A 23,872-nucleotide genomic window follows, 5' to 3' on the forward strand; every position below is an offset into this window, starting at 1 on the left:
TCAGAAATAAGTATGGATCATGAAGGTAGGGCTGAGAGGACGAAAATGTCAGGAAACAAGACGAAATGAACGTCTGGCAGCCGACGGGGAGGAGACAATATGGGGGCGGAGGGTCAGATCCGATGTGCTTTTGGGTTCAATAATAGACTGTAATAATGGGGTACCGGCGACGTAAGGGTAATAATTACATAAGGGTCTCTCCAGTTCCGGATGCAATATGTGACAAGCACTCTTGAGGAAGTAAGAGATTCAAGACACATGAAAACAAGCACGCTCTAAATGTATTTATACATTCAGTTTTGACCACTCTGTTTACTCAATCATATTACTAACAATCAGGATCTTCGTCCAGGAGGCTTTCATGCAGCTGGAGCGCAGCTGGACTCAGTGTCTAATAAGGGCTTGGCATGACATGTCATCTGTGGCTGAGAGCCTGAGACATTATTTATCTACTACTGCGCCACCGCCTTATCGCCGGGCCTGGAATTCTGCCGGAAAAACATGGATTTTTTTGATATCGAGAGTCCGGACAGAAATATCTATGATATCGACTACCAGTTGAGATGGGAGCAATCTGATTATCGGCTATGAACTTCTGCTCACCCAAAAACAATTAATTGGGTCATCGTCAAACAGGCGTAAGCCCACTTTGGAAAAAGCAGTGATTCTGGACACAGACCTTTTTTTCGGTCAATATCACCGCGAAGACGCAGCAAATGACTTCTCAAACCCCAGCTACGACCCGCTTGCACATTACGCCCTTGAACCAAGAGCTCCTCCCTTTAGTTCTTCCCGCCTCCATCCGTTCACTTGCAACCGACGTATCCTTTCACGACATTCCTACATTCCCCGAGAACAACTACGGCTACGTGACCCTTCCAACAATGGAGGCCGACAAGATCAAGAAGAAATTGAACGGATCCATTCTCAAGGGCCGAAAGTTCAAAGTAGAGTCAGCTCGACCAGATAAACGACCAACGGACGAACAGATTGCCACGTCAACCGACAAACCATCAACTAAAAAAACCAAGAAACGAAAGGCGGAAGATAATGTTTTGGATGGTTACGAATTACCAACGGACCGAAAGGTCAAGCGAGGCTGGACTGAGTCTTCAAACGATAAGACTGAGCGGAGGAAGAAGGAGAAAAAGTCTAAAGACAAAGAGGAGAAAAAGGCCAAATCGCAGTTGAAGTCCAAGTACACTGAAAAGGCTGAGTGTTTGTTCAGAACGAATGTACCTCCAAACAAATCTTCGTCTACGGACGAAAAGTCGAAGAAGAAATCCAAGAAGAGCAAGGAAGCGCCGGGTACTGTTGTGCACGAGTTTTCTCAAACCCTGACGCATCCTACGTTTCTACGGTCCGATGACGGCGGCAATACTTTGACCTCCACATTTGAAGAGGGCAAAGGCTGGGTAGACGAGGCCGGGAACTTGAAGGAACCCGCCAGCGAGCGGGCCAGAAAAGATCAGTACAGGCCAGGGCAGGTCGCTGGCCACAAGGAGAAGCCAAAACGAGCCAAAGCCACTGGGGACAAGGAGAAAGCGACCAAAAACAAGTTCAAGACGGAGGATGAAGCACAGTCGACAGAATCAGAAGATTGGACTTCATCCAGTGGGTCATCTTCGGAGTCAGATAGCGACGATTCGGAGAGTGATGAGACTGCGTCGTCTAGCTCCTCCGTATCATCAGAAGCGTCAGAAGTGAGCTCGTCCAAGCAGTACCAACTCAATGCGTCCGACGATTCTCAAAACGCTAGGCAAGAGTCGAGTGCAGAATCTGAGGAAGCGCCTGAAGAGAAGCCAACAGAAACGAATTCCCAACAGACGACAGAAGTTCACCCCCTGGAAGCGCTCTTCAAAAGACCCCTCGATGAGAAGCAACCCAGTTCGGAACCCCCAGCTCAGTTTAGTTTCTTTGGGCAGGAAGACATTGATTCTGAAGAAGAGGAGACACCGGCGAATCTAGCACCTCTTACTCCATTCTCCAAACGGGACTTGCAAGACCGGGGTCTGCGGAGTGCAGCCCCTACACCAGACACGTCTCAAATCGCGAGAACAATAAATTGGAACCGTCAAGAGCATAGTGATGAGCTGGGAGGAATAGATAGCCCGGTGCCCAAGTCGAGCACCGGTTCAAAGGATGAGTCAGGTTTTGTCAAGTGGTTTTGGGAGAACCGAGGAGATAACAATCGTGCTTGGAAGAAGAGGAGACGAGACGCCGCCAAAGAACAGAGGCAAAGGGAGAATCGCAGGAAGGGAATGAAAGGCAAGTCATAGCTTTGATAGGCTGGGTATTTTACTATGGTAATCCTCTTGTCCTTTACTTTATAGTCACGGTATCTTTAGGCATTTGTCGATAGTTAACATACACAGTATACTAGGTCTCTGCAAGAAAGTACATAGGAAGATCCTCCCAGGTATATGTTCACGGCTCATACTCCATAAATGCTCCGTACCTAGATAGCTATATACCTTCAGTGTCACGTGATGGTCCGATAAGCCGACCTATGCTTTGATTGCGGACAGCATCCGACATCTCAGTCGTCTTTGCTCAGAAACGGAGGACGAAATATCGCCGCTCTTACTGATAATATACTCACAGCACTATGACTAATTATCATAGTTCATGGCGCTTTCTGCCTGTGCTCATCGTCTTATTCTTCATCACATCCTCTGCACTAGCCTCCTGTGAGCTTCCTACGATCCCGACCTATGCAATCATCTTTTGAGCACTTTGGCTAACAGTCTTGCTTGGTCCAGCGCCGGCTTCGTTCTGCAAATGCACGTGTTTCTCAAATAGCACGATCATTCCTCTCAACCCCGACAAGGGTGACTCGTCATTGCACAGCACGCTTAGCCTTCTCAGTCGCAGCGACCTCTTCGATACCAAAGGCGAGAAACGAGCCGGCAACTACCGCTCACTCAGCTGCAACGACTGTAATAGGAAATTTTGCCTGGGTTACGACTTGCCCACCTGCAAGGGCGCGAGGGAGGAGGACGTTTTTACGACATGTTTCCGTACGTTGCGATGAGAGGACATGCGGTCCGTCCTGCCTTTCAGCGATGCCTCAGAGCTAATGCACATTTTATTGTACAGAAAGGGATTCTAGAAAGGACGAAGCGATCGTGTTTATCTTTATAATTGCCACCGGTGGCCTTTTACTGTGGGCAGTCTTCAGGTCCTGGGTGCAAAAATGGATTGAGGTATGAAATTCTTCCATATGGGTTGGCGAAAGTGCATACTGACATATGTAGGCTGCGCGAGAACGAAGGTCCTATATCCCAGTCTCCGACAGTCCTCGGCTCTAACGCTATCTGGTTGCTTTCAAACGCTATATATGTATATAATCGCAGGCGATAAATATAAACGTTGCATGGCCCTTGTTGCAAAGCTCATTATTCGAGATTCCTTCTAGGCAAATCCCTATGACACGTTGTCAATTCCAGCATTGGCAGTCGGAGCAAAATCTCGTCCCCGTGCACACTATGCCGCCGAGACAAGCTACCCAATCCGAGGATTCGTTATACCAAAAACTATACCACTATCAGGATCCCTTGCATTAGGGGCTATGTCTCCCTTCCTGTACCTCATTCCTCTTAACCATCATAGGCTAAAGCATATTAGCTACTACTATCGCTATACTAGGTGCTGCCCGGATGCGATATCTTCTCTGCCAAGACCGCGGGCACGGTCCAGTGGCGATCTCACAGATGCCGTTCCCGACTGTTCCATGGATCGTTTGGCGGAAAATAAAAGAATTGCATCGCAAACCTTTCAAACAAGATTTGATAACTGCTGTTGGTTCGCTACCAAGGTCGGGTGGCTATCGGATCTTTCTCCGCTTTTCAACCGCCGTTTTCTTAAAGGACCTTCCCGTCCTTCGAGGTTCGCATTCCAACCCACTATCTGATGACATTCGCATCTTCAGCCGCCCATCTCATTGCGCAGCCCGTTGTCATTATATTTTCTGTCGCGTCTGTCTGTCCTTCTTCCGATCTGTTTTGCTTGGGCGGTTTGAGATCAGAGCGCTTTCCAAAAGGTGAATCGAGATCATAGAGTGAGCAGAGCTATTCTGGACTGCACCTGGAAAGCAGAAGAGGGATCCAGAAGGCAAAAAAGAAGGGCCAAAATCAACAAGATCAGAAATATCAAAGCAAGAGGTGGAAATTGGCTTTGGTGTTGTGGAGGGCTTGTTGTAAGAGACTTGGGCGAGTTCAAAGAAGATGTCATTAACCCACCAGGAAAGAAATGCCACTTCGGATGACCTGAAATTTCCAACTACGCAGCTATTCTTCCTAGGTACGTTGCCTCATATCGACAGCTCCTCGGACGTACTAAGGTAATAGCAATATGTCGAATCGCCGAGCCCATAGCGGTTACCTCGCCGCTCATCTTCGCGTTCGCGATGGTCAAGGACTTTCACATGGGTGACGGAAATGATGCATCTTTTTATGCTGGAATACTGGTTGCGACTTTCTCCCTGGTCGAGGCCTGCACAGGCATGTTTTGGGGAGCTTTGTCTGATCGAATTGGGAGAAAGCCAGTGATCATATCTGGGCTGACTGGAACAATCATCTCTCTCCTAATCGTTGGCTGTGCTCCCAGTTACTGGGTGGCTCTTCTTGGTCGAGGCCTTGGAGGCCTTCTGAACGGGAACATTGGTGTCATTCAGACCATGGTCGGTGAAATTGTCAAACGACCTGAGCATGAACGTATGTACCCAGTTGAAAGTAAACAGCGACAAATGTGCTAACTTTTGAATAGCTCGGGCTTACGCCGTGATGCCATTTGTTTGGTCCATCGGAACTATCATTGGGCCTGGTAAGTTATCTATACATTTGTATTGCATGCGATAAATACTAATGCAAACAGCTATTGGTGGTTTGCTCGCGAAGCCTGCTGATAGCTATCCATCTTTCTTCTCTCACGATGGTCTCTTTGGCAAATTTCCATATCTCCTGCCTAATGTTGTCTGTTCTATCTTACTTCTTGCCAGTATCCTTTTTGCCTGGCTGTTCCTGCAAGAGACTCATCCCGACATGCAACCATCTGATACAAACGAATTCGAACATACGTCAGCAGAGCATCCTCTTTTAGCGACCTCGGGGGCAATGGCCAACCCAGGTGTCGACCTGCGAGCGGAATCGTACGGCACGTTCAACCAAGTCCATCTACATGAAGAGGAGTCGTGGCGAGTTTATGAGAATGGAACCAAGCCCGAACTCGACTCGCAAAAGCGAACCGCCTTCACTCGGCCAGTCATCATGCTTATAGTCGCTTTGGCGATCTTTACCTACCACTCAATGACCTACGACCACCTCCTACCCATCTTTCTCCAAGACCCACGCGGCGAACCGAACTTGGATGGCTCTGCCCTCACGTTCCCCGGTGGACTCGGTCTCTCAACCCGGACTGTCGGCTTGATTGTTTCGTCAGATGGCGTCATTGCGCTTTTTATCCAGAGCCTCATCTTTCCGGCTCTGGCGCATTACCTGGGAGTATGGAAACTCTTTGTGATTGTCACTATCCTCCATCCAGTGGCTTACTTCATGGTTCCCTTCCTCGTCTTTCTGCCGTACGGACAGTTACTTGTTGGCATTTATACTTGCCTGGTCACGCGCAACATCCTCTCGATCATCGATTTCCCCGTCCTTCTGATATTGATCAAGCAAGCGAGCCCTTCAGACTCGTGTCTTGGCAAGATCAATGGCCTTGCTGCGTCTGCCGGTGCTGCTGCGCGCACGGTTGCACCTCCTGTTGCCGGGTATCTATATAGTGCAGGTGCAGATATGGAATTCACCGCGCTCGCATGGTGGGGAAGTGCTTTCGTCGCAATCATCGGAGCTTTACAGCTCTGGTTCATGACCCAAAAGAAATACTCATCGGTCTCCATCCAGCCGGCTGCCCACTGCCACTTTATTCCTGAAGAGTCTCGCCATCAGAAGGAGAACGTTCACATCATTGTGACGGACGCTGACACTGCAGCACGTGCCTAATTTTATCCATCAGCACCATGAGCTTCTAGAGCTACATTTGTTTCCTCACTAATATTAGCGTGTTCATATACATATTTATGATATAATGAAAGATTTTACTTTGGATATATTTAGCATATTCTATCTTGTTGAAACGAGTAAGCGATTTCACGTGGGGTCTAGAGCGGTGAAGTTGAATTTCGTACTGCCGCTTTGTACCGCTCTTTGAGCGGAGCCGCTAATCCTGCTCCGGTAAGGTTTGTTTACTGACTTCCCAGCAACTGTCGCAAGACATCAAAACAAACCATTGCCTGCCTTCACAAGGACAACACCTCACCAGGAGAGCTGTTATTTGCACAGTAAAATAGCAAATTCGCCTGCAGCTACTGTTTATTCTTCTTACTGTGTATATTTGCAATTGGTCTTGTCATTCATTTTTGCACGAACACTGACAACCATGTCAAATCCTCTATCTCCATTAACGATCTCCCGGCAAAATTCGCGAACTGTGTCATCAGACTTCGAAAATGCCACCGGAAAACGAGCAAGTATTGATAGGCTAACAGCCGCGAACAACCAAACGGAAAACCCCCTCCTCAGCCCGAAGAATTTTGGCGATAGCGAGCGCAGAAATATCCGCCAAAGTTTCGGTTACGACGCTACCGCTTACGACACACGGGATCAAGAAACCGACAATGAGGATGGCGTATCTTTAGATTTGCAGAGCTCGCCTTTTCGAGTCGATGCGAGGGACGATACGGTAGATATGCAGATGCTACAACAGTACCAGGCGTCGCGAGACCTCAGCGAACCTTCTGCCACCCCCCTGAAGCGCTCCTACGATCAAGCACCTGATGCTCATGATACCGAGTCCGGCGAGAACGACAGATTCAAGAGATCAACAGGTCGAAGGGACGGTCCTGAAATCAATATATATGTCGACGAGGATTCAGGGTACAATCATGACCAAAGTCTCCAGGATGGCGTGAAGCAAGACATTGGAAGCAGTCTGGTGGAGGAAAGACAACATGAAGACATGAGTACAGTGCTTCGCGAAGAGAATCAAGAGAAGTCTTGTGAAAGAAATGATCAGGACGTTGACGATACAAACGATGACACGATAGACGATACCCACGATCCTATGGATGATACCTGCTTTAGTACTTTCTCTGCGGTTCCGAACGTGGATATGACGGCGTTTGCACATCTGCCCGGGGGCTCTCCATTCAAGAGCCCGCGACCTCTGCCAGATTCCCCTGTCGAAGCCGTCGATGCCAAACGCGAGGCTACCGAGCCAGCGACTCCAGCCACCGCAAAACGGTCCCCTAGGAAAAACGTCCTCCTCGACATGGGCTCTCCCATTAACTCTGCTACTCCCAAAAAGAGAGATCTGAGAGAAAGTGAAGGCCAGTCCAGTGAGACCCCAAACCTGCTTGACTTTACGGATTCAATCGAGCTGTTTCCTCGCCGCCAGCGATACATACAACAACACGAAAGATATTCTCCTTCCCGCCGGTCGCCTTTGAGGAACCCAAGAGAGTCTATTAGATCACCAGCAAAGATGAGCCTCTTGGATTTCGATATCCCTTCCATTCCCACTCCTCGTTCCCTTCCAACTATTACACCTCGCGAGTTGGAGTCCTTGAAGTCGGGCTTCCTTTCAGAAATCTCCTCGCTCAAAGCTATGCTTAGCGGAAAGGAAGCCGAGGTTTCTAGTCTCAAGAAAGCTGTCTCAGATGCGGAACGCCGTGTTGGAGAAGCTCTTGAAGAGGTTCGCAATGAAGCTGCTCGTAAGGAGGCTCTGGAAATTGAGCAGGCGGAATGGCAGCGGAGAGGCCGAGAAATGGAAGATGTGCTGCGATCTGTCAAGGCAGATATACTCGAAGGTGATCAAGAGAGGGAACGCTTGCAGAAGAAGAATGATGAAGCGGAGAAGGCGAAGGAACAAGCTGAAAGTCGTATAGTCGAACTCGAAAGTCAACTCACTGCAGCCCGCAAGTCAGCTGTCTGTGAGCATCGGGCGTCCGAAAGCCCCGCCTCATCGCCAAAGACGGCAGAAGAGACCGCAAAGGAGATTCAGGATGCAGTCGAGAAGGTTGCTCGCGACCTGCACACATTGTATAAGGAAAAGCATGAGACTAAAGTTGCCGCCCTCAAGAAAAGCTACGAGTCACGTTGGGAAAAGCGCCTGCGAGAAGCCGAGAAGAAACTGAAAGCTGCCAACGATGAGTGCGAGCGTGTCAAGGCTGAGTGTGAATCTGTCAAGGCCGAGCGAGATGCAGCGTTGCAGGATTCTGCGCGCCCTGATGCCAGCATGATTGCCCATGAGAACGAGGAGCATGAGGCAGAGAAGCATGTCCTCGAGGCACAAATTACCGGCCTTCAGCAAGAGATCTCGACCCTCAAGGACAATAGTGAGCAGCTGCGCTCTGACCTCAAGGCGGAACGAGCTGAAAAGAGCGATCTAGTGGCTCTTGTGGAGGAGTGGCTGTCAATGCAGAATCAACCTACTCCGTCGTCATCAAAGCCGAAGAATGACCAAATGACGCCAGAACCGCCTTCTCACGATCAGCTTCTTCCAGCTGAAGAGGTCGAGCAGGAAGCCCCTCACATCAGCTCCAGTGGTCTACGACCACCAGGGTCCCGTTCCAGTTCGGCCTCTCACCAAGGTGAAAGGAAGATCCCAAGAATCGGCGCACCGGCTAGCCGACATGGTCGAGGCAACAGCGGCGGCAATGGAAAGTCTGGCATTGCTGTTTTCACACCCGGCCGCAGCGGTATCATGGGCTCGATCGAACGAATGGGCCGTGGTGGTTCTGCCTAGATAGAGAAGGGATGGATTTGTGATGTTACGACGACCCGAGCTTGTTTTTCATCCCGTATTTTTATGATGTTATGCCTCTGTTTTGCTTTTCTTTTGCTTATGTCAGTGTATATGGGATGGGCCTGGGTACATATGGCCATGGTTCTTGTTTTGGTTGCACGTCAAGATATCCTCCAGGTGCTTTGCTATGTTTTCTGTCTTGTTCGCCGCGTTGTTAAGTCCCAATTGAACTTGATACCTGTATTAAGCTACAGTTTCTGTCGTAAAAGCACGTCTTCAGGGTACAATCTTAACTCGAAGGGCAAGTAGTATATAATAGTACATCCACGGACGACATGTCGTCTGCGCCAGATATATATTCTGCGCCACCGTGCAGAGAACCGCCTTGAGGAATAACATAATATTCGATGACGCAGGGCCAATAATATCCTTAACAACCCCAGAAAAACCCCGGAGGAGATACCCGAGCTGTGTTGCACCAAGATGATAGTACTAGTCGGTCGTGCTACGTTAGGCAGTCAGTCCACTACGAGTGACTGCGGAGTATAAAGTAGTAGGGCGCCGGAGGTTTGCGCACGCCGCGACAACGTCAAGTTACCGATTCCAGTAATTTAGACGATGATTAAATCGAACTGTGCTTTATCGATCGACTGAGAGACGATGCTGGAACCTGTCGTTGGCCGTTTCTTAGTGTGGGGTTGACAAGTTGACAGTGGGATCCTCCGCATTCGCATTCAAACCCCGCGTTTAGCCGGACTTCACAGCCACAGCGGACCAGTATAGCAAGCTACGGAGTAGAAAACTCTAGTCAACGTCTGCCCCGCGTTTGACGGAGTCGCCGATCAAAGTTGGAGCACTCGATCCAGGTTGATGGCTGAGCTTGAGGTGGTTTCCAGACTTATGGGGTGATCCAGGCTATCCACAGGTTCCCAAAGCAATCAAAGATCGGGGTGTGAAGTCTGAACAAAGAAAAGCTGAACTGAGCACGAGACCATGTCGACTATATCGGACGATAAAAGTAGTGGTACGCAATTCTGGTTGGTCCGTTGTTCCTCTCGCCCGAGTCGTTATTTGGTGGCGGCTGAGTTCTATGCATAGAGGAACAGGGAAGCTGATTCGAAGGCAATAAAACAAGTCAGCAGTGACTATTGTACGAGGCAGTTGTAGTCTGATAAGGCAAGGCCGCAAGAGGGCATCGCAGGATGAGCTTTGACCCCGGGTTATGCGTGAAACCGGATCGGATTGATTTCATTTATAATTGCCTGGCTTTGCGGGACACACTAGTGATGCAGCAGCTCCTGCGAGTAAATGACAGGATCGGGCCGCCTATCGGAGGTCCTGTATTCGGATTCGTGTGAGTCGGGCTCGGGGGGATTGTCCGATGGGGATTGGGATCGGTGGTACTGGAAAGCTGGGATCAGTACAACGAGGCCCTGTTGAGTGCCTGCTCGTGGCTCCCGTCGTCCCCGCGTGTCTATCAAGAATGAGGGGGGGAAAACCTGGGGAGATGGAGTTCAGAAGCAGCCAAGCTTCAGACTGAATCGGACACCATCCCACTCTCCCCTGGGGCTTTGCCGTCTCAGAGCTAATGCGTGAATCGTGATCAGATGGAGAAAGCCGGACACGAGGGATTTTACGGGGATTTTACGGGGAAGTTGGAGACGCCATGAAGATTGGTTGGCAATCTCTGGGTTCCATGTCTCGCGCCTGGCCCCACTTCGGCCTCCGTTCAGACTGTCTTGATTGGATTCCTGCTGAAGTTTGACCTGAACCGCCTCGTGATGCGCTTGACTTTTCAGAAGGATTCGTGGTGTGCCTTTGACCTGTTTGAGAGCTATGACACAGTGATTCATGTGATTCACCACGTCCGAATTCGCTAATTAGTTTACGAACCTTGAGAGCCCTAACTCGACACCATTTTCAATGTGGACGACCGCTGGCATTTTTCGCTTGGGATTGCACAGACATAGCAGTTTGAAAGTGAGTATAGATTCCTGGTAGAGTGATCTTGAAGCTCGAAGCAAGGCGTGGTCCAGATGGAGTGTTGAGCAATGGAAGAAGCAATGAGTGATATAACCGGCGGGCACATAGCCGACTTGCAAGGAAAGAACAACCGGAGAAGAATCCTCCGAGCATCGGCATTCTTTCCGTGATTTGCGTCTTGAAACTCTGAACGTTGCCAGCCTGCATGCGAGACAATCTATGTCTTACCAGTATGAGTCCAGAAATAGAAAGCAGCATAGTCTTACTGGCCTCATCATGCATGGGTGCAAATATCATTCAGACCTTCTACGAGGACTCATGAAGTCCTGGATCCCTGGTGCGACGTTTTCTTGATGTCAGCTCCAGGTGAAACCTTCGTTAGCGGTCTCGAGCCTTCTCCAGCGAAATGGCTGTGGGTCACTAGTTTGGGGATCCTCCTTCTCTGCAGTGGGCGGGGGCTGCCGTTCTAGCTTCTTCAAAGTTCGCCCAGCACTCCAAGCGAGCTGTTATACTCTGGAGCAGTCCTGCAAGCGACATTATTATGATCGCTCCGAATCACAGGGAAAATGGGTGCTTTGAAGCTTTCATAGGCAATCCGGTCTCGAAGAGTGGCAGGACATCTTCGTAATCGAACCCTGTGCGCATCTGGAATTGAGTTTCTGAATGCTCGGCTGCGTATGTCATCGACGGCTTGCCGGTCTCACGCAAAATAATGTCCCCGGCCGCGCTCATTATGTGATTTGATTCTTGAACGACACCCCCTACACTTTTAGCACAGTCAAAATCCTGCACCCGCTATACATTGAGCTGTCCAAGCTTGTTGGACAATTGAGGCAGTTCAGGTAATGACGGCGAAGCTGTTCCTACAGGGCAGGATTCCGGACAAATTCCTGCACTCCGGACCGCTTGCGGCATCCATGCTTTGGGTCCTCAGCGGACCTCGGCTCATGGCAGACCCTTTATGCTCATTGCTGACGATCGTCAATGAACGTCGTCTCGGTATACAGAGCGTCAAGATGTCATTGCTCTCAGACCCCGATGCTTTTGCTACCTGCCAAACATTCACCTTTCGGCCTCTATAACTCTTTGAACCTAGACAATTCGAATGAGTAATAACAGGCCCCGGAGACGAGGCCGATGTGTCCAAGGTTGCATTTTTTGACCAATAACAATCCACAAAAACCGGAATCTTTTCCGAGTTCTGGTTGGATTGACGCAGCACCCTTAGGATGAGATAATATGGCTAGGACCATAAAGAACGCTCTGGTTAGCGTAAATCTCAGGCACCCCCGTCATTTCCGGAAGAGGAGCATTGCCACGGCCGCAATAATGAAGCGGATGTGATTTGCCGGCAGAGCTCTCTTTTCTTGGGGCTGCAAACTGCATGTGGTGGCTAGGGAAGTAACGTGACCGGGCCGAAGGGGAAGATATGGGGCAGCGTCGAGAGTGAGACTAATAGAGGTGGAGGCGGGAAGTGGAAACGGCATTTTGATTATTTTATTTGAATTCTGCTAATCTTTTTGCATGTGGAGGGAAGCTGTAGCAGCATTAATTGGCGCAATGTGCAGGGAATGCGGGCCCAGGACTGTAAGCAGCAGCAGTGAGTGGCCGCAGCAGCAGAGCCAGCGACCCCGCCGAACTTGGCCCGTCGCTCGACCTTAGTTGCAGTGAGGTAATTCTGCCCCTGCTTCTGGTAAAGGCGATGGTCAACGTTCTGGTTCTGGTTTTGGCTTTGGTCCTGGGTGGTCTGGGGGAGCACCCATCCGTTATTCCATGGCAAGGCCAGAGTGGATCTGGGGGACTCATCATCCCCCAACGCCAACGCCTCCTGACTTGACGGTCGAGTGGGAAGCGCTGCCGCTCACTACTTAAACGCTGCACTTCCCCAGGCCCCCAATCTAGTCTTGCTTTTCGATTCCTTGGACGACGAATGTTGGCAACGTGACCCCTGATACCTGCAGAAAAAAGTTGATAAACCTCAAAAAAAAGCTCATACAAAAGGACACTCCTCTCTTCTATTGTTTTACGATTTCATGTGAATACTATTGAGTCACGTTCTCAATTAACTGCTGTTTGTTCCCTCGTGACTCGCCGTCTATACATACTTCCGCTTTACCGATCCCGGAGACTGTTATTGATTACGAACTTCGACAATTGACCACTACGGATGACAACGGAATTTGACGTTCACGCATAATGACTGATTCACCTGCTTCATCCAACCCGGCTGTCGAGACAGACAAGGGCAAACGCAAGGCCTCGACAGCAGGACTCTCGGCTAATTCGCGTCCGGTGAAAAGACGCGCCTCCAAAGCTTGCTGCTGCTGTCGCGCACGTAAAGTGCGGTGCGATGTGGTCGAAAATGGCTCACCGTGCACAAATTGCCGACTAGACCAAGTAGAGTGTGTGGTTACAGAAAGCAAGCGAAGAAAGTGCGTTTGAACCTTCTTTTGACGGAGTTTTTGTTGCTGACGCCAATTACTCTTTCCAGGAAGTCTCGGGTTGACTCCGAAATCTCAAATCCACAGCTCTCTCAGTCGCCCGCCGAGGCTCTCGACGATGGCGCGCTCTTTGGAGCTTTGGGGGATAACTATGGGATCTCCAATGTGGCGCCCACATCCCCCTCACAGGGCTCTGTAGATTTTGAGCAAGGGCAGCATATGCCTCACTTATTATGTTCGTATATGCGTGTGCCCCTACAACCGTTGACGTTGTATATGATTACGCTTTCATAGACACATATGTGCTGATAAAGGATACCCTGTATAGATCAGAGCCAGGTCAATAGAGTTGACAATGGGGACCGCTTCCGAAGACGCATGACTTCGCTGCCCTCGGTGCCATCGACCCTGCCTTTGTCCCATGTCACTACGCAGATTCAACAGCTACTGGACCCTTCCTTCGGCAGCCCGCGGTCCACCGGCATTGTGCTACCCGACTATATCCGTGGCTTGCCGGCCCGTCTGCAAAAAGAAGATATCGACTATCTCGCCATGAAGGGAGCGCTGACTGTGCCTGATGTTACACTGCGCAATGAGTTGCTCAAGGCTTACATCCACTACGTCCACACTTATATGCCTCTTTTGGATTTGGAAGACTTCTTGCAGACAATTGTCCAGAATGACGGCATCCGTCGCATGAGTCTTTTACTTTTCCAGGCTGTGATGTTTGCCGGCACAGCGTTCATCGACCTGAGGCACCTTCAAGCTGCTGGATATACATCACGAAAGGCGGCTCGAAAAGCTTTTTTTCAGCGCGCAAGATTGCTCTACGACTTTGATTATGAGGTCGACCGCATCTCACTTGTCCAATCTCTCCTGCTAATGACCTATTGGTATGAGACCCCAGACGACCAAAAGGACACTTGGCATTGGATGGGTGTTAGCCTGTCCTTGGCCCATACCATTGGCCTACATCGTGATCCTGCCAACTCTCGCATGGACATTAGACGCCAAAGGATGTGGAAACGCATTTGGTGGAGCACTTATACTCGTGACCGCTTGATCGCTTTGGGAATGAGACGTCCCATGCGCGTCAAGGATGATGACTGTGATGTTCCGATGTTGACTCTTGATGATTTCGAATTCCACCCATTCTCCCCTGAGATTGTGAGCATGGTGGGCAACTCGGAGGTTCTCCAGAGCGTCAATCACCAACGAGAGCTGGCGTCAATGTTTATTGAAAAGGCGAAGCTTTGCCTTTGCGTCAGCCATGTGCTTTCTGCTCAGTACTCTGTCTTGAGTCACAAATTTGGTGGTACAATGGAGACTACCATGATGCTCGTTCCCAAGAAATCAGCAGCAGAGACCTTTGAAGTTCGACGTTGTGATCAGGAGCTGGAGGATTGGCTGGCCCATCTTCCTACGGAGATCCAGTACTCTTCCGCGGCACCTGCAAAGCTCAGCGAGGCCCAAGAAGTTTTGCATTCGCACCGAGCCCTTCTCAAGATGGTGTATTTGACGACCTCGAGTGCGTTGCATCGACCTCAAGTCCTCCCCGCCGTTCCGTTCCCATCTATGGACACGGAGCTACAAGACATTTCGCGCAACAAGGTTCGGTTCGCTGCGATTGAAATCACCAACATTGCTCAAGACCTGCATCGTCTGGATCTTACTCGCTATTTCCCCACCACCGGTGTGACTGTGCTTCTGCCTGCCGTCATTATTCACCTTCTCGACATTAAATCTAGCGACCCTAATGTTAGGATGACTAGCCTGCAGCGCTTCTACCAATGCATGCGTATCCTGCAGCGTCTGAGAGAGATCTATGCGTCGGCGGATTTTGCGACCTCGTTCTTGGAAGCTGCAATCAGAAAGGCCGGCATTCAACTTACGGTGCCGCCTCAAGAATCGCAGAAACGCTCCAACACCGCTCGAGCAATCGCTTTAACGCCTCCACCAGATTCCCTCGCGCAAAAGATCCCCGACTTGACCTATCCCAAGTCCGACTCCGCTGGAGATTTGACACTCAATCTTGTGGACGAAGCGCAACAAGCTTTCGCCTCTACGCCACCACCCTCTGACGGCAGCGAGAACGGTAGCACCAACAATATTAACCCGAACTACCACCGCGACGCCTTTAGTATTCCGAACATTGACGATACTGAGCTAAGCCTGAGCCAGCTCATGGATTTGGCCAACGATGCCGAAGTGACGCAGAACGACTTTGACGCCTTGATCAACTTTGACGACGCGGGGGCGGATTTCTTCTCTTCAGACAACGGCGGTATCGACAGCATGACCGGCAATACGAACGGCAAGAACTTCCCGCTTTCGTTCTCGGATATGGTTGGATTTGACTCTGGGAACAAGGGCGACAGCTCGAAAGAGTTTGAAGACACTCTTGCTGCGACGACTACTGCGAGTGTTGATGCAGCGCCGGCAGGGGCCCCTCAGCTCGATATGGACCTTGGGCTCACCTTGAATGCCTAATGTGGTCTACTCAAAATCTGACGCAGGTCCGATATTTCTCTTGCACATATTTGCCTTTTCTGAAACTTCTTAAAGCATATGCGACGGAGTTTGGTTTGGGATTATGATTTCATGGCTCAGGGGTTTGGGTTAACGTTTCTTTTTCCTTTGTGCTCATCAGAGTATGCTTCTTTCCAGCTTATTGCTGAGAATGGTTTACCATCGTCTGTCTATATAGAGGTTAATTATCAAAATTAGGACATGAGCAATGAACTGATGACCGTTGAATTGATCTCTCAAAGCTTGCTGTGGTTGTTAATTAAGATAGGTTATTAACCGGTAGTAGACAAAAGTACTTTGTTTTGGCCAAGCAAGTCAAGCCTCGCACTGGCGGTCTTGAGTCTGTTAAGAGTCGACTGATTGAGGCCGCGGCTCGGCTTCCTCCGTCTTCTCACCTCCATCTCCAATTCCTTTACACATATCCTTGATTCTTATCATCGCTCATCCAATTATGCCCGCCTCTCAATATTAACCATCCATAAGTCTGCATAAACCCCCCACTCTATCGTATAGTGTTTAAACTGACTTGAACCGTTCAGGAAGGTCGGCATCTCAACAATGCTGCCACCGCCGATCCCTTCCCCTCAGCTGCAACCGGGCAAGACACAAAAATGATGCGATCTGCAAGGTCAGCCTGGCGACCGCCGCCCAGGCCTGCAAGATGACTGGCCCAGCAGCCTCAGACCCCTGAGCTTCTGTTTGTCACCATCCTATTCGGGCATGGAGCCTCCGATTGCAGTGCTACCTCATTATCGGCCTGCTACGGGAATGGCGGAGTTTTGGCTTACTGCTCGCAGATGTCTGCTTTGTTCGTAGTAGTCAACAGCCTTGCGTGCCTGGTCTTCCGATTATAAAATGGTCTAGTCTTCCCCCTCCCTTGCCGGGGTTCTCGCTACCCCAGAGGACTCACTCAGGACGCTCAGCCCAGAGGGAAGAAAAGTCACGATGCCGCGTCTTAGCTTGATCCCCTTGTTGGCCCTGACTGCGGCCTCCTTGGGTGTGTCTGAAGAACACCCCCAGTTTTCCTTTAGCAAGCGACAGCTGCCAGCGGACCCGACTGGTGTGAAGAAGCTCGAGACTCCTAATGGCGTGACCATCCGCTACAAGGAGCCTGGCAAGGACGGTGTCTGCGAGACGACTCCTGGCGTCAACTCCTACTCTGGATACGTCGATCTCTCGCCGGAATCTCACACCTTCTTCTGGTTCTTTGAGTCTCGCCATGACCCGGCAAATGCGCCTATCACTCTGTGGCTGAACGGCGGTCCGGGAAGTGATTCTCTGATCGGTTTATTTGAGGGTCCGTACTCTTTGGAACCTGCAAACACCGGTATACTGACACCGTCTAGAGCTGGGACCTTGCGCGATCAACGAGAACCTTACGACTTACGTTAACCCCTACTCCTGGAACGAGGTTTCCAACCTGTTGTTCATCTCCCAGCCCCTGGGAGTCGGTTTCTCGTACGCGGGCACTGAGGAAGGATCGCTCAATCCCATCACAGGTGTTGTCGAGGATGGCTCGTTCGCTGGTGTCCAGGGTCGCTACCCTACGATCAACGCTACTCTGACTGGTTGGTCTCCGAAAAATATTGTCGTCCAGCACTAACCTGTTCCAGACACTACCGATCTCGCCGCACACGCTGCCTGGGAAGTCGTGCAAGGTTTCCTCGGTGGTCTGCCCCAGCTGGACAGCACCATCAAGTCAAAGGACTTTAGTTTGTGGACCGAGAGTTACGGAGGACACTACGGCCCAGCGTTCTTCAACTACTTTTACGAGCAGAATGAGAAGATCAAGAACAAGACCGTTGACGGTATCGAGCTCAACTTCAACTCCCTCGGCATCATAAACGGTATCGTGGATGAGGCCATTCAGGCCAGCTACTACCCCGAGTTTGCTGTTCACAACACATACGGCATTGAGGCTGCGAGTATTTCGTTACAAAAGGTTGCGACACCGCTAACAGTATGTTAGGTCAACGAGACGGTCTACAACTACATGAAGTTTGCCAATGAGATGCCTAGTGGATGTCAGGAACAGGTCGCTCTCTGCAAACAGACCAACCGATCCTCGTTCGCCGACTACGCCCTCTGCTCGGAGGCGACCAACATGTGCCGAGACAACGTCGGTGAGTAGTCTATCTTTACCCTGTAGTTGCAGTTCTAAGGATCAACAGAGGGACCCTACTACGCCTTTGGCGGCCGCGGCGTCTACGACATCCGCCACCCCTACGATGTAAGTCCACCTTCCTTTCAATAGGGATGGACACTAACAAGAAAAAAGGACCCCGAACCGCCCAGCCTCTTCGAGCCGTACCTCTCCCAAGACTGGGTCCTCGAAGCCCTAGGCGTAAACATAAACTACACCTCCTCCAACAACGAAGTCTACTACGCCTTCCAACAAACCGGCGACTTCGTCTGGCCCAACTTCATCGACGACCTCGAGGAAATCCTCACTTACCCCGTCCGCGTCTCCCTCATCTACGGTGACGCAGATTACATCTGTAACTGGTTCGGTGGGGAGGCTGTCTCGCTTGCCCTGAAGTATCCGCACTCCAAGCAGTTCCATGAAGCCGGGTACACGCCCCTGCTTGTGGATGGGGCTGAGTATGGCGAGACTCGCGAGTACGGAAACTTTTCGTTCACGCGCGTTTATGAGGCGGGGCATGAGGTTCCGTATTATCAGCCTGAGGCGGCGTTGCAGCTTTTTAATCGGACGCTGAATGGGTGGGATATTGCTCTGGGTAATGTGCAGATTTGGCCTGGGTTCTCTACGAATGGGTCTGTGACAGCGACGCACTCGAACTCGTATGTGCCTTTGCCGACGGCTACGCCTAGCTCGGGTCTTTACTGATTCTAAGATCGGGCGTGCTTTGTTGATGTGATGGAAATATGACTGTATATGCTGTATACAATGTGGGTGATGTATATGATGCACTAGATCATCTTACAGGACCACAAATCTTGACCATAATTGATTGTGATGAACGCATATTATTACTACTGGCCAGACTTTTTTTGGGATTGTGAAGCATCTTTGCGAAATGGCGTTGCCAGATTAACTTCAAGTATCAATTATGAATTGGAGAATTATTGACTGTAGGCCAAGGCGAATGGTCATAGTACTAGAAAACAATATCCTGGCTGACATCGAAAAACAGACCCAGACCATGTGGTATCGGAACAAAGTCATCCAAAAGCGCCATGATGGAGTAAGCTGTGCACCCTAGCCAAACCGAACATACACCCTCAGAGAAAATAGAACAAGACATGATTACCGTGTCATGAACTTCCATAGCTGGCTCATTATCAAGGCTGTAAATCAAGCGTCAGAGGAGCTCCTCTTTTCGCCAATTTGGGGCTGTGGCTCTGCCTGGTCGGCCACGGGAATGCTGGTGACATCCTGGGCGGTCTCGTCGGAGAATTTCAGGTCGTCCTCCAATTCGGTGGTGTCCTTGATCTTGAAGAAGATGATGGGGGAGGCGATCAGCAGAGCAGCACCGAGTAGGCCCCAGCAAGAGGCGAACATGGTCATGTAAGCTTCTCCATTGAAGTCCATACTATAAATTATGTTAGTGTCACTGACAGTCAGACGAAGAAGCGAGACTTACGCCCACATGCCTGCCGCACCGGCAGACTGGATACCCTTGTAGAAACCGGCAAAGTTGGCCAGCTTACGGCCATTGTTGGACAGGCAACCCATGAACCTGCAAAGAATATTAGTTTGGAGTTCCAATGTAGAGCGAATTGACATACCAGTAAGCGCAAGTCTGGAATGCAGCATCGTAAAAACCATAGAACATGTACATAAACATCGGCCCGACAAACCCGCTGTCGGTCCAGTCCTTGTTTTGTTCAGAGGTCTCTCGAGTGTAGGTCAGCTGGAAGGCATAACCACCACCCCAGATGCCCATGGTGATGGCGAACAGAATGAACCAGATAAGCTTGGCGCGAGCGGGTCGCTTAAGCCACTTGATGTCAAGAATCAAGCCAAAGACAAACGCGCCAACCATCTGCATGGACCAGTATAGGATACTGTTCAGGGCACGCGTGCGGATGGAGAAGTAAGCACCGTTGATGGCATTGAAGTGGTAGCCGTAGAACCAGTTACTGGCCAAGAACATGGGGAAGAAAGCAATGATGTAGTAGTCGGTCTTGAGAGTCTCGTATAAGCCGAGCAGTTCAGACTTCCAGGTAGGGTTCTTCATTGTGATGACGCGTGTGCCGTCGTTTCGCACAATGTACTTGGAATCCGCCAATCCCCATGCGAGAATGAAACCGACAACCATCAGCACCATGAAGGCGATGTAAGTCCCGTCATTGACTTGGCCCGCGTCGGAATGCATGTTCTCTCCGAGGGGAATCTAGAAAAGGTTTAGCTACATAATGGTAAATAAGGTAAACAAACTCACCAATCCTCCAATGACACCTCCGAGGTTGAAGATAACCCAGAAGATGGAGATGTATTTGCCCTTCTCATGCTCATTGGGGTAGCTCATCATAACGGCACCCTGGGCGGTCCATAGCAGACCAGCACAAACACCCAGTAAAGCACCGGCGAAGATGAGGAAGCCCGAGTTTTGGTTGTGGTTGTAGGAGAGGAGAGAAGCAACATAGAGGAAGTAGCCGAAACCACCAAACGAAAGAGTCAATTGCAGACCAATGCGGTTGGCGATGGAACCGGCGAAGAAACCAACCACGGCGAACGTGCTGTATGTCGCAGTGTTGGATTTACTGACATCGGACAGGTTGAGTTGACCAGCACCACCGAGACCGGTGACGGAGTTGTACATGCCCGGACAAAGGAAGCAAACGAAAGACACCAGGATCAGCTGGAACTGTGGAGAGGCAAAGTGAGGCAGCTTCCAGGGACCGATTTTGATGGGCTTGTACATCCATGGCTTTCCAAGCGCAGCGTCATTGTGGGAAGCGGTTTCGGGATCGGCTACTGCCGAGGGGGCAGCTTTCTCGTTCTTCTCGTTCTCGCTGCCCATGATGGCGATGGTTTAGTGTAGGACTAAGATTGTGTTGAGGATTGAGTGGCTGACGAAGGAATCAGGAGAGAGGATGAAATAAATAAATAGCTTCCAGAAGGATGGGTGGAAGCGGCAACTGGAGGCCAAACAAAGGCTGAAGACAGCAACCAGCCAAGGAGGAGGAATGTGAGCAACTGGGCACCAGCAATGAGCAATGTGGGCAGATATAAAGTCAAGCAGCTGACGATGCCGAGGGCAGGATGAGGATTATAAATAGGTGAGACAGTGCAGCTTGCGAGAGATGAAAAAGAACAAAGTCGAATCACTTCACTCTTATCGCGGGCGATCAGGCGCTCCAGAAGGCGCTCTCTGTTTGTTGGTATATGACTGGATCTGGGGTAAACGACTCCAGTAAATAAATAAATAGGGCAGCAGCATTTGGAGAAGGTCAAGTGAGCTTGAAGAAGGGAGCGAATACCACCGAAGCTTTCACAACCAGAGAAGAGATTGTTATCTCCAGAAGGTTGCGTTGTGGTGAAGGTGGGGATTATTCGATCCACTGGGCTGATAGTCGTGATAAAACAACCTTCTGGTTAACCCTTCAATGGACAAAGCCAATTACTAGTGGCAGTCGACTCCCGGCGAAAAGCCACGAGAAGGTCGCGTGCGTGCAATGGAGTAACAGCTGCAGAGATTAGAGTCCAGAGACCAAAAAAGATTGAAAATGGCCGAATTGGCATTCTCCGACTCAGAGTTTTGGGGGCTAAGCTAGTCTGCTAGTAAGGGGACGGTAGCATCTCGACCTCCGGATGCGGGGAGCCGATTCCATACTCATTTTCACGGTTCCACGTCTGGCCCGAGGCCAATGTCCCAGACTTCCACTTCGGCTACTATTGCCATCCTGATCCCAGGGAGTATAGTAGAATCTCAGCCAGCCCATAAGCAAAAAATCTGCGCAGTCCAATTCACGGCCAGAATGAACTCCAGACAATGCACTGTCAGGCTATGCTACCGACGGTCAGGTATGGTTCGTGCCGTTTCAGAAGCGGTATCGGCTAGTAACACGTATGTACCGTATTACGGTCAGGTGTAAGTGTAACCCTCCAGTGTCCAGTGTCCAGTGTCCACTCTTCACTCTTATCTCTGCTGCTATCTCTATATCTCGACTTCTACTTCTTCTGTGGTTCACCAAGTTCTTCTGCAGGTCATCAGAATGAAAACTGACTGCGGGAGGCTAGTAAACTTTCCTGCTAGGTCTATAGATATGAATCCAATGTGCAACAGATTGGGCCACTACCGAGTCCCGTGATGGTAAGTATGCATGGCCGCTCTCAGAACGACGTCACATCCACCAGCTTCACCTTCTGGAATAAAGCAACGTCAGAATCAACGTTCACTCTGTGAATAATCGGGAATCACCTGCCAAGGTACTACATGGAGCCCACTTTTGTTCACCATAGGCTTCACTCCCATGGGTCCCTACAGTGCTTCCCGGTCTTTGTGCCGCCTACGCCCTCTATATACCACCTGCTCCTCCTCGGCAGTTGGACGTTTTTATTTCTACGACATGTCAACCGGCTCTCGATAAATTTCCCGGCTTCAAGGAACATCGCATCCAATCAGTCTCCGTTGTCCCTCTCCTGCTATCGTTGTCTTCCGCCATCATGCCTGGCAAGACCGCTCCCGAGTCCCATGTCATCAAGTTTACCAATTGTCGCATTGTGAAAGGCGACGAGCTCATTGGCCAGGATCTCTGGATTGACTCAATAACCGGCAAAATTCTCCGTGATCAGGAAGCCTTTTACGGTCTGCATCTATCCCCGAATGAAGTCATTGACCTAGAAGGACGCATCCTGGCCCCGGGTCTCATAGACTGCCAGCTCAACGGCGCCCAGGGCTTTGACTTTTCCATCCCAAAGCCCTCAAAGGACGAGTACGATGAGGGCCTGCGCGAAGTGAACAAGGGTCTCGCGCGGACGGGAGTCACTTCTTATCTTCCTACCGTCGTCAGCTCAACGGCCGAAGTATACCATCAGGTCCTCCCCTCTCTTGGCCCCTCAGCAGACAAGCACCGTCCAGAAGACGGTGCCGAGTCTCTAGGAGCCCACGTCGAAGGACCCTTTCTCAGCCCCGGCCGCAATGGCGTCCACAAGACAGAGGTTCTGCGGTCTGCAACAACCCCGGAGGATTTGGTTGCGTGTTACGGCCGCGAGAACCTGTACGGCGCCAACAAGACCGTCCGACTCATCACGGCTGCCCCAGAAGTCGGCAAGATGCTCTCCAACATCCCGCACATTGTTGCGCAAGATATCATTTACTCAATCGGCCACTCGGACGCAACATACGAGCAGGCCCTCATGGCCACCGACGCCGGCGCAACAATGATCACCCACCTCTTCAACGCCATGCGGCCCTTTTACCACCGCAACCCGGGCATCTTTGGCCTCCTCGGCCAGCAGAGCGAGCACCCGCGCCGCCCCTTTTATGGTGTTATTGCGGATGGAATCCACCTGCACCCTACGTCCATCCGCATCGCGTACAACGCCCATCCAGATGGTCTCGTTCTTGTCACAGACGCAATGAGACTCTGCGGTTTGCCTGATGGGATCTACGACTGGACGAACGGCGAGCGCATCGTCAAGACCGGCGCGAGACTCACCCTTGAAGGATCAGATAAGATTGCTGGTAGTTCCGCGACGCTCATCGAGTGCGTGAATAACTTCCGGCGTTGGTCCGGTGCGTCGACGGCGCAGGCGCTTAACGCGGCGAGTACTACGCCCGCTCGGCTTCTTGGGCTGCAGGGTGTCAAGGGGTCTCTGGAAGCTGGGGCCGATGCGGATCTCATTGTGCTTGGTGATGAGGATGATGAGGACTCTGGACGCACGCTTGTGCTGAATCAGGTTTGGAAGAGTGGATCGAAGATTTGGGATACAGCGAAAGACGTTGCTTTGGTTTGAAGTTTATCCATTTTCTCATAGGTATCTGGCGTTATTTGTTTTTACTTTGAAAGACGAAGACAAGATTCTATCTTGGATATTGCATTAGGTAGAACATGGTTCCCTCGTCACGCGTTGATAAATCAAGCTACCTACCAATGACAAGCTTTACGTTACTAAAGAGTCTACGTAATGGTGCTGTGCATATGTG

At 50.5% G+C, this 23,872-nt stretch overlaps 8 protein-coding genes across 8 annotated transcripts; 7 read left to right on the top strand and 1 right to left on the bottom strand.

Annotated features, from left to right (window-relative positions):
• The first annotated feature begins 467 nt into the window (after positions 1-467).
• On the top strand, positions 468-2,743 carry BDV17DRAFT_114871 (uncharacterized protein). Its single transcript, XM_073753913.1, has one exon. The coding sequence runs from the start codon at positions 717-719 to the stop codon at positions 2,277-2,279; it is 1,563 nt and encodes a 520-aa protein (XP_073614747.1). The 5' UTR covers positions 468-716; the 3' UTR covers positions 2,280-2,743.
• On the top strand, positions 2,445-3,485 carry BDV17DRAFT_114853 (uncharacterized protein). Its single transcript, XM_073753911.1, has 4 exons — positions 2,445-2,690; positions 2,763-3,020; positions 3,100-3,206; positions 3,258-3,485. The coding sequence occupies exons 1-4, from the start codon at positions 2,609-2,611 to the stop codon at positions 3,309-3,311; spliced, it is 501 nt and encodes a 166-aa protein (XP_073614748.1). The 5' UTR covers positions 2,445-2,608; the 3' UTR covers positions 3,312-3,485.
• A 768-nt stretch (positions 3,486-4,253) lies between these two features.
• Positions 4,254-6,108, top strand: BDV17DRAFT_114855 (major facilitator superfamily domain-containing protein). Its single transcript, XM_073753912.1, has 3 exons — positions 4,254-4,715; positions 4,768-4,824; positions 4,876-6,108. The coding sequence occupies exons 1-3, from the start codon at positions 4,409-4,411 to the stop codon at positions 5,997-5,999; spliced, it is 1,488 nt and encodes a 495-aa protein (XP_073614749.1). The 5' UTR covers positions 4,254-4,408; the 3' UTR covers positions 6,000-6,108.
• Positions 6,109-6,299: 191 nt separating this feature from the next.
• Positions 6,300-9,493, top strand: BDV17DRAFT_115055 (uncharacterized protein). The gene has a single exon (XM_073753915.1). The coding sequence runs from the start codon at positions 6,436-6,438 to the stop codon at positions 8,800-8,802; it is 2,367 nt and encodes a 788-aa protein (XP_073614750.1). The 5' UTR covers positions 6,300-6,435; the 3' UTR covers positions 8,803-9,493.
• A 2,759-nt stretch (positions 9,494-12,252) lies between these two features.
• On the top strand, positions 12,253-15,716 carry farB1 (putative C6 transcription factor (Ctf1B); the record flags this gene model as incomplete). Its single annotated transcript, XM_073763803.1, has 3 exons — positions 12,253-13,217; positions 13,277-13,465; positions 13,541-15,716. The coding sequence occupies exons 1-3, from the start codon at positions 12,982-12,984 to the stop codon at positions 15,714-15,716; spliced, it is 2,601 nt and encodes an 866-aa protein (XP_073614751.1). The 5' UTR covers positions 12,253-12,981.
• A 984-nt stretch (positions 15,717-16,700) lies between these two features.
• On the top strand, positions 16,701-18,603 carry BDV17DRAFT_292192 (S10 family peptidase; the record flags this gene model as incomplete). The annotated part of the gene is made up of 6 exons (XM_073762320.1): positions 16,701-17,052; positions 17,102-17,323; positions 17,369-17,697; positions 17,725-17,878; positions 17,927-17,985; positions 18,034-18,603. 6 exons carry the CDS (start codon positions 16,701-16,703, stop codon positions 18,601-18,603), a joined length of 1,686 nt encoding a protein of 561 aa, XP_073614752.1.
• Positions 18,604-18,764: 161 nt separating this feature from the next.
• BDV17DRAFT_115104 (unc-93 family MFS transporter) lies at positions 18,765-21,115 on the bottom strand. Its single transcript, XM_073753916.1, has 4 exons — positions 20,162-21,115; positions 19,506-20,113; positions 19,361-19,456; positions 18,765-19,309 (listed from the first exon to the last, which is right to left on the bottom strand). Exons 1-4 carry the CDS (start codon positions 20,741-20,743, stop codon positions 19,072-19,074), a joined length of 1,524 nt encoding a protein of 507 aa, XP_073614753.1. The 5' UTR covers positions 20,744-21,115; the 3' UTR covers positions 18,765-19,071.
• Positions 21,116-22,102: 987 nt separating this feature from the next.
• BDV17DRAFT_115141 (N-acetylglucosamine-6-phosphate deacetylase) lies at positions 22,103-23,872 on the top strand. Its single transcript, XM_073753917.1, has one exon. The coding sequence runs from the start codon at positions 22,390-22,392 to the stop codon at positions 23,680-23,682; it is 1,293 nt and encodes a 430-aa protein (XP_073614754.1). The 5' UTR covers positions 22,103-22,389; the 3' UTR covers positions 23,683-23,872.

This window comes from Aspergillus undulatus, assembly GCF_047715775.1.
Source record: "Aspergillus undulatus strain CBS 261.88 unplaced genomic scaffold BDV17scaffold_30, whole genome shotgun sequence".
Classification (NCBI taxonomy): Eukaryota; Fungi; Ascomycota; class Eurotiomycetes; order Eurotiales; family Aspergillaceae; genus Aspergillus; species Aspergillus undulatus.

What these genes read in the sequence shown, in the direction of transcription:
- BDV17DRAFT_114871 (XM_073753913.1), top strand. Translation starts at nt 717, where the DNA reads ATGACTTCTCAAACCCCAGCTACGACCCGCTTGCACATTACGCCCTTG.
- BDV17DRAFT_114853 (XM_073753911.1), top strand. Translation starts at nt 2,609, where the DNA reads ATGACTAATTATCATAGTTCATGGCGCTTTCTGCCTGTGCTCATCGTC. An exon ending in ATCCTCTGCACTAGCCTCCT is followed by an intron (nt 2,691 to 2,762) that starts GTGAGCTTCCTA and finishes TGCTTGGTCCAG; the next exon opens with CGCCGGCTTCGTTCTGCAAA. An exon ending in GGGTGCAAAAATGGATTGAG is followed by an intron (nt 3,207 to 3,257) that starts GTATGAAATTCT and finishes TGACATATGTAG; the next exon opens with GCTGCGCGAGAACGAAGGTC.
- BDV17DRAFT_114855 (XM_073753912.1), top strand. Translation starts at nt 4,409, where the DNA reads ATGGTCAAGGACTTTCACATGGGTGACGGAAATGATGCATCTTTTTAT. An exon ending in CAAACGACCTGAGCATGAAC is followed by an intron (nt 4,716 to 4,767) that starts GTATGTACCCAG and finishes ACTTTTGAATAG; the next exon opens with CTCGGGCTTACGCCGTGATG. An exon ending in CGGAACTATCATTGGGCCTG is followed by an intron (nt 4,825 to 4,875) that starts GTAAGTTATCTA and finishes TAATGCAAACAG; the next exon opens with CTATTGGTGGTTTGCTCGCG.
- BDV17DRAFT_115055 (XM_073753915.1), top strand. Translation starts at nt 6,436, where the DNA reads ATGTCAAATCCTCTATCTCCATTAACGATCTCCCGGCAAAATTCGCGA.
- BDV17DRAFT_115104 (XM_073753916.1), bottom strand. Translation starts at nt 20,743, where the DNA reads ATGGGCAGCGAGAACGAGAAGAACGAGAAAGCTGCCCCCTCGGCAGTA. An exon ending in GAGGTGTCATTGGAGGATTG is followed by an intron (nt 20,114 to 20,161) that starts GTGAGTTTGTTT and finishes AACCTTTTCTAG; the next exon opens with ATTCCCCTCGGAGAGAACAT. An exon ending in TTCCAGACTTGCGCTTACTG is followed by an intron (nt 19,457 to 19,505) that starts GTATGTCAATTC and finishes TATTCTTTGCAG; the next exon opens with GTTCATGGGTTGCCTGTCCA.
- BDV17DRAFT_115141 (XM_073753917.1), top strand. Translation starts at nt 22,390, where the DNA reads ATGCCTGGCAAGACCGCTCCCGAGTCCCATGTCATCAAGTTTACCAAT.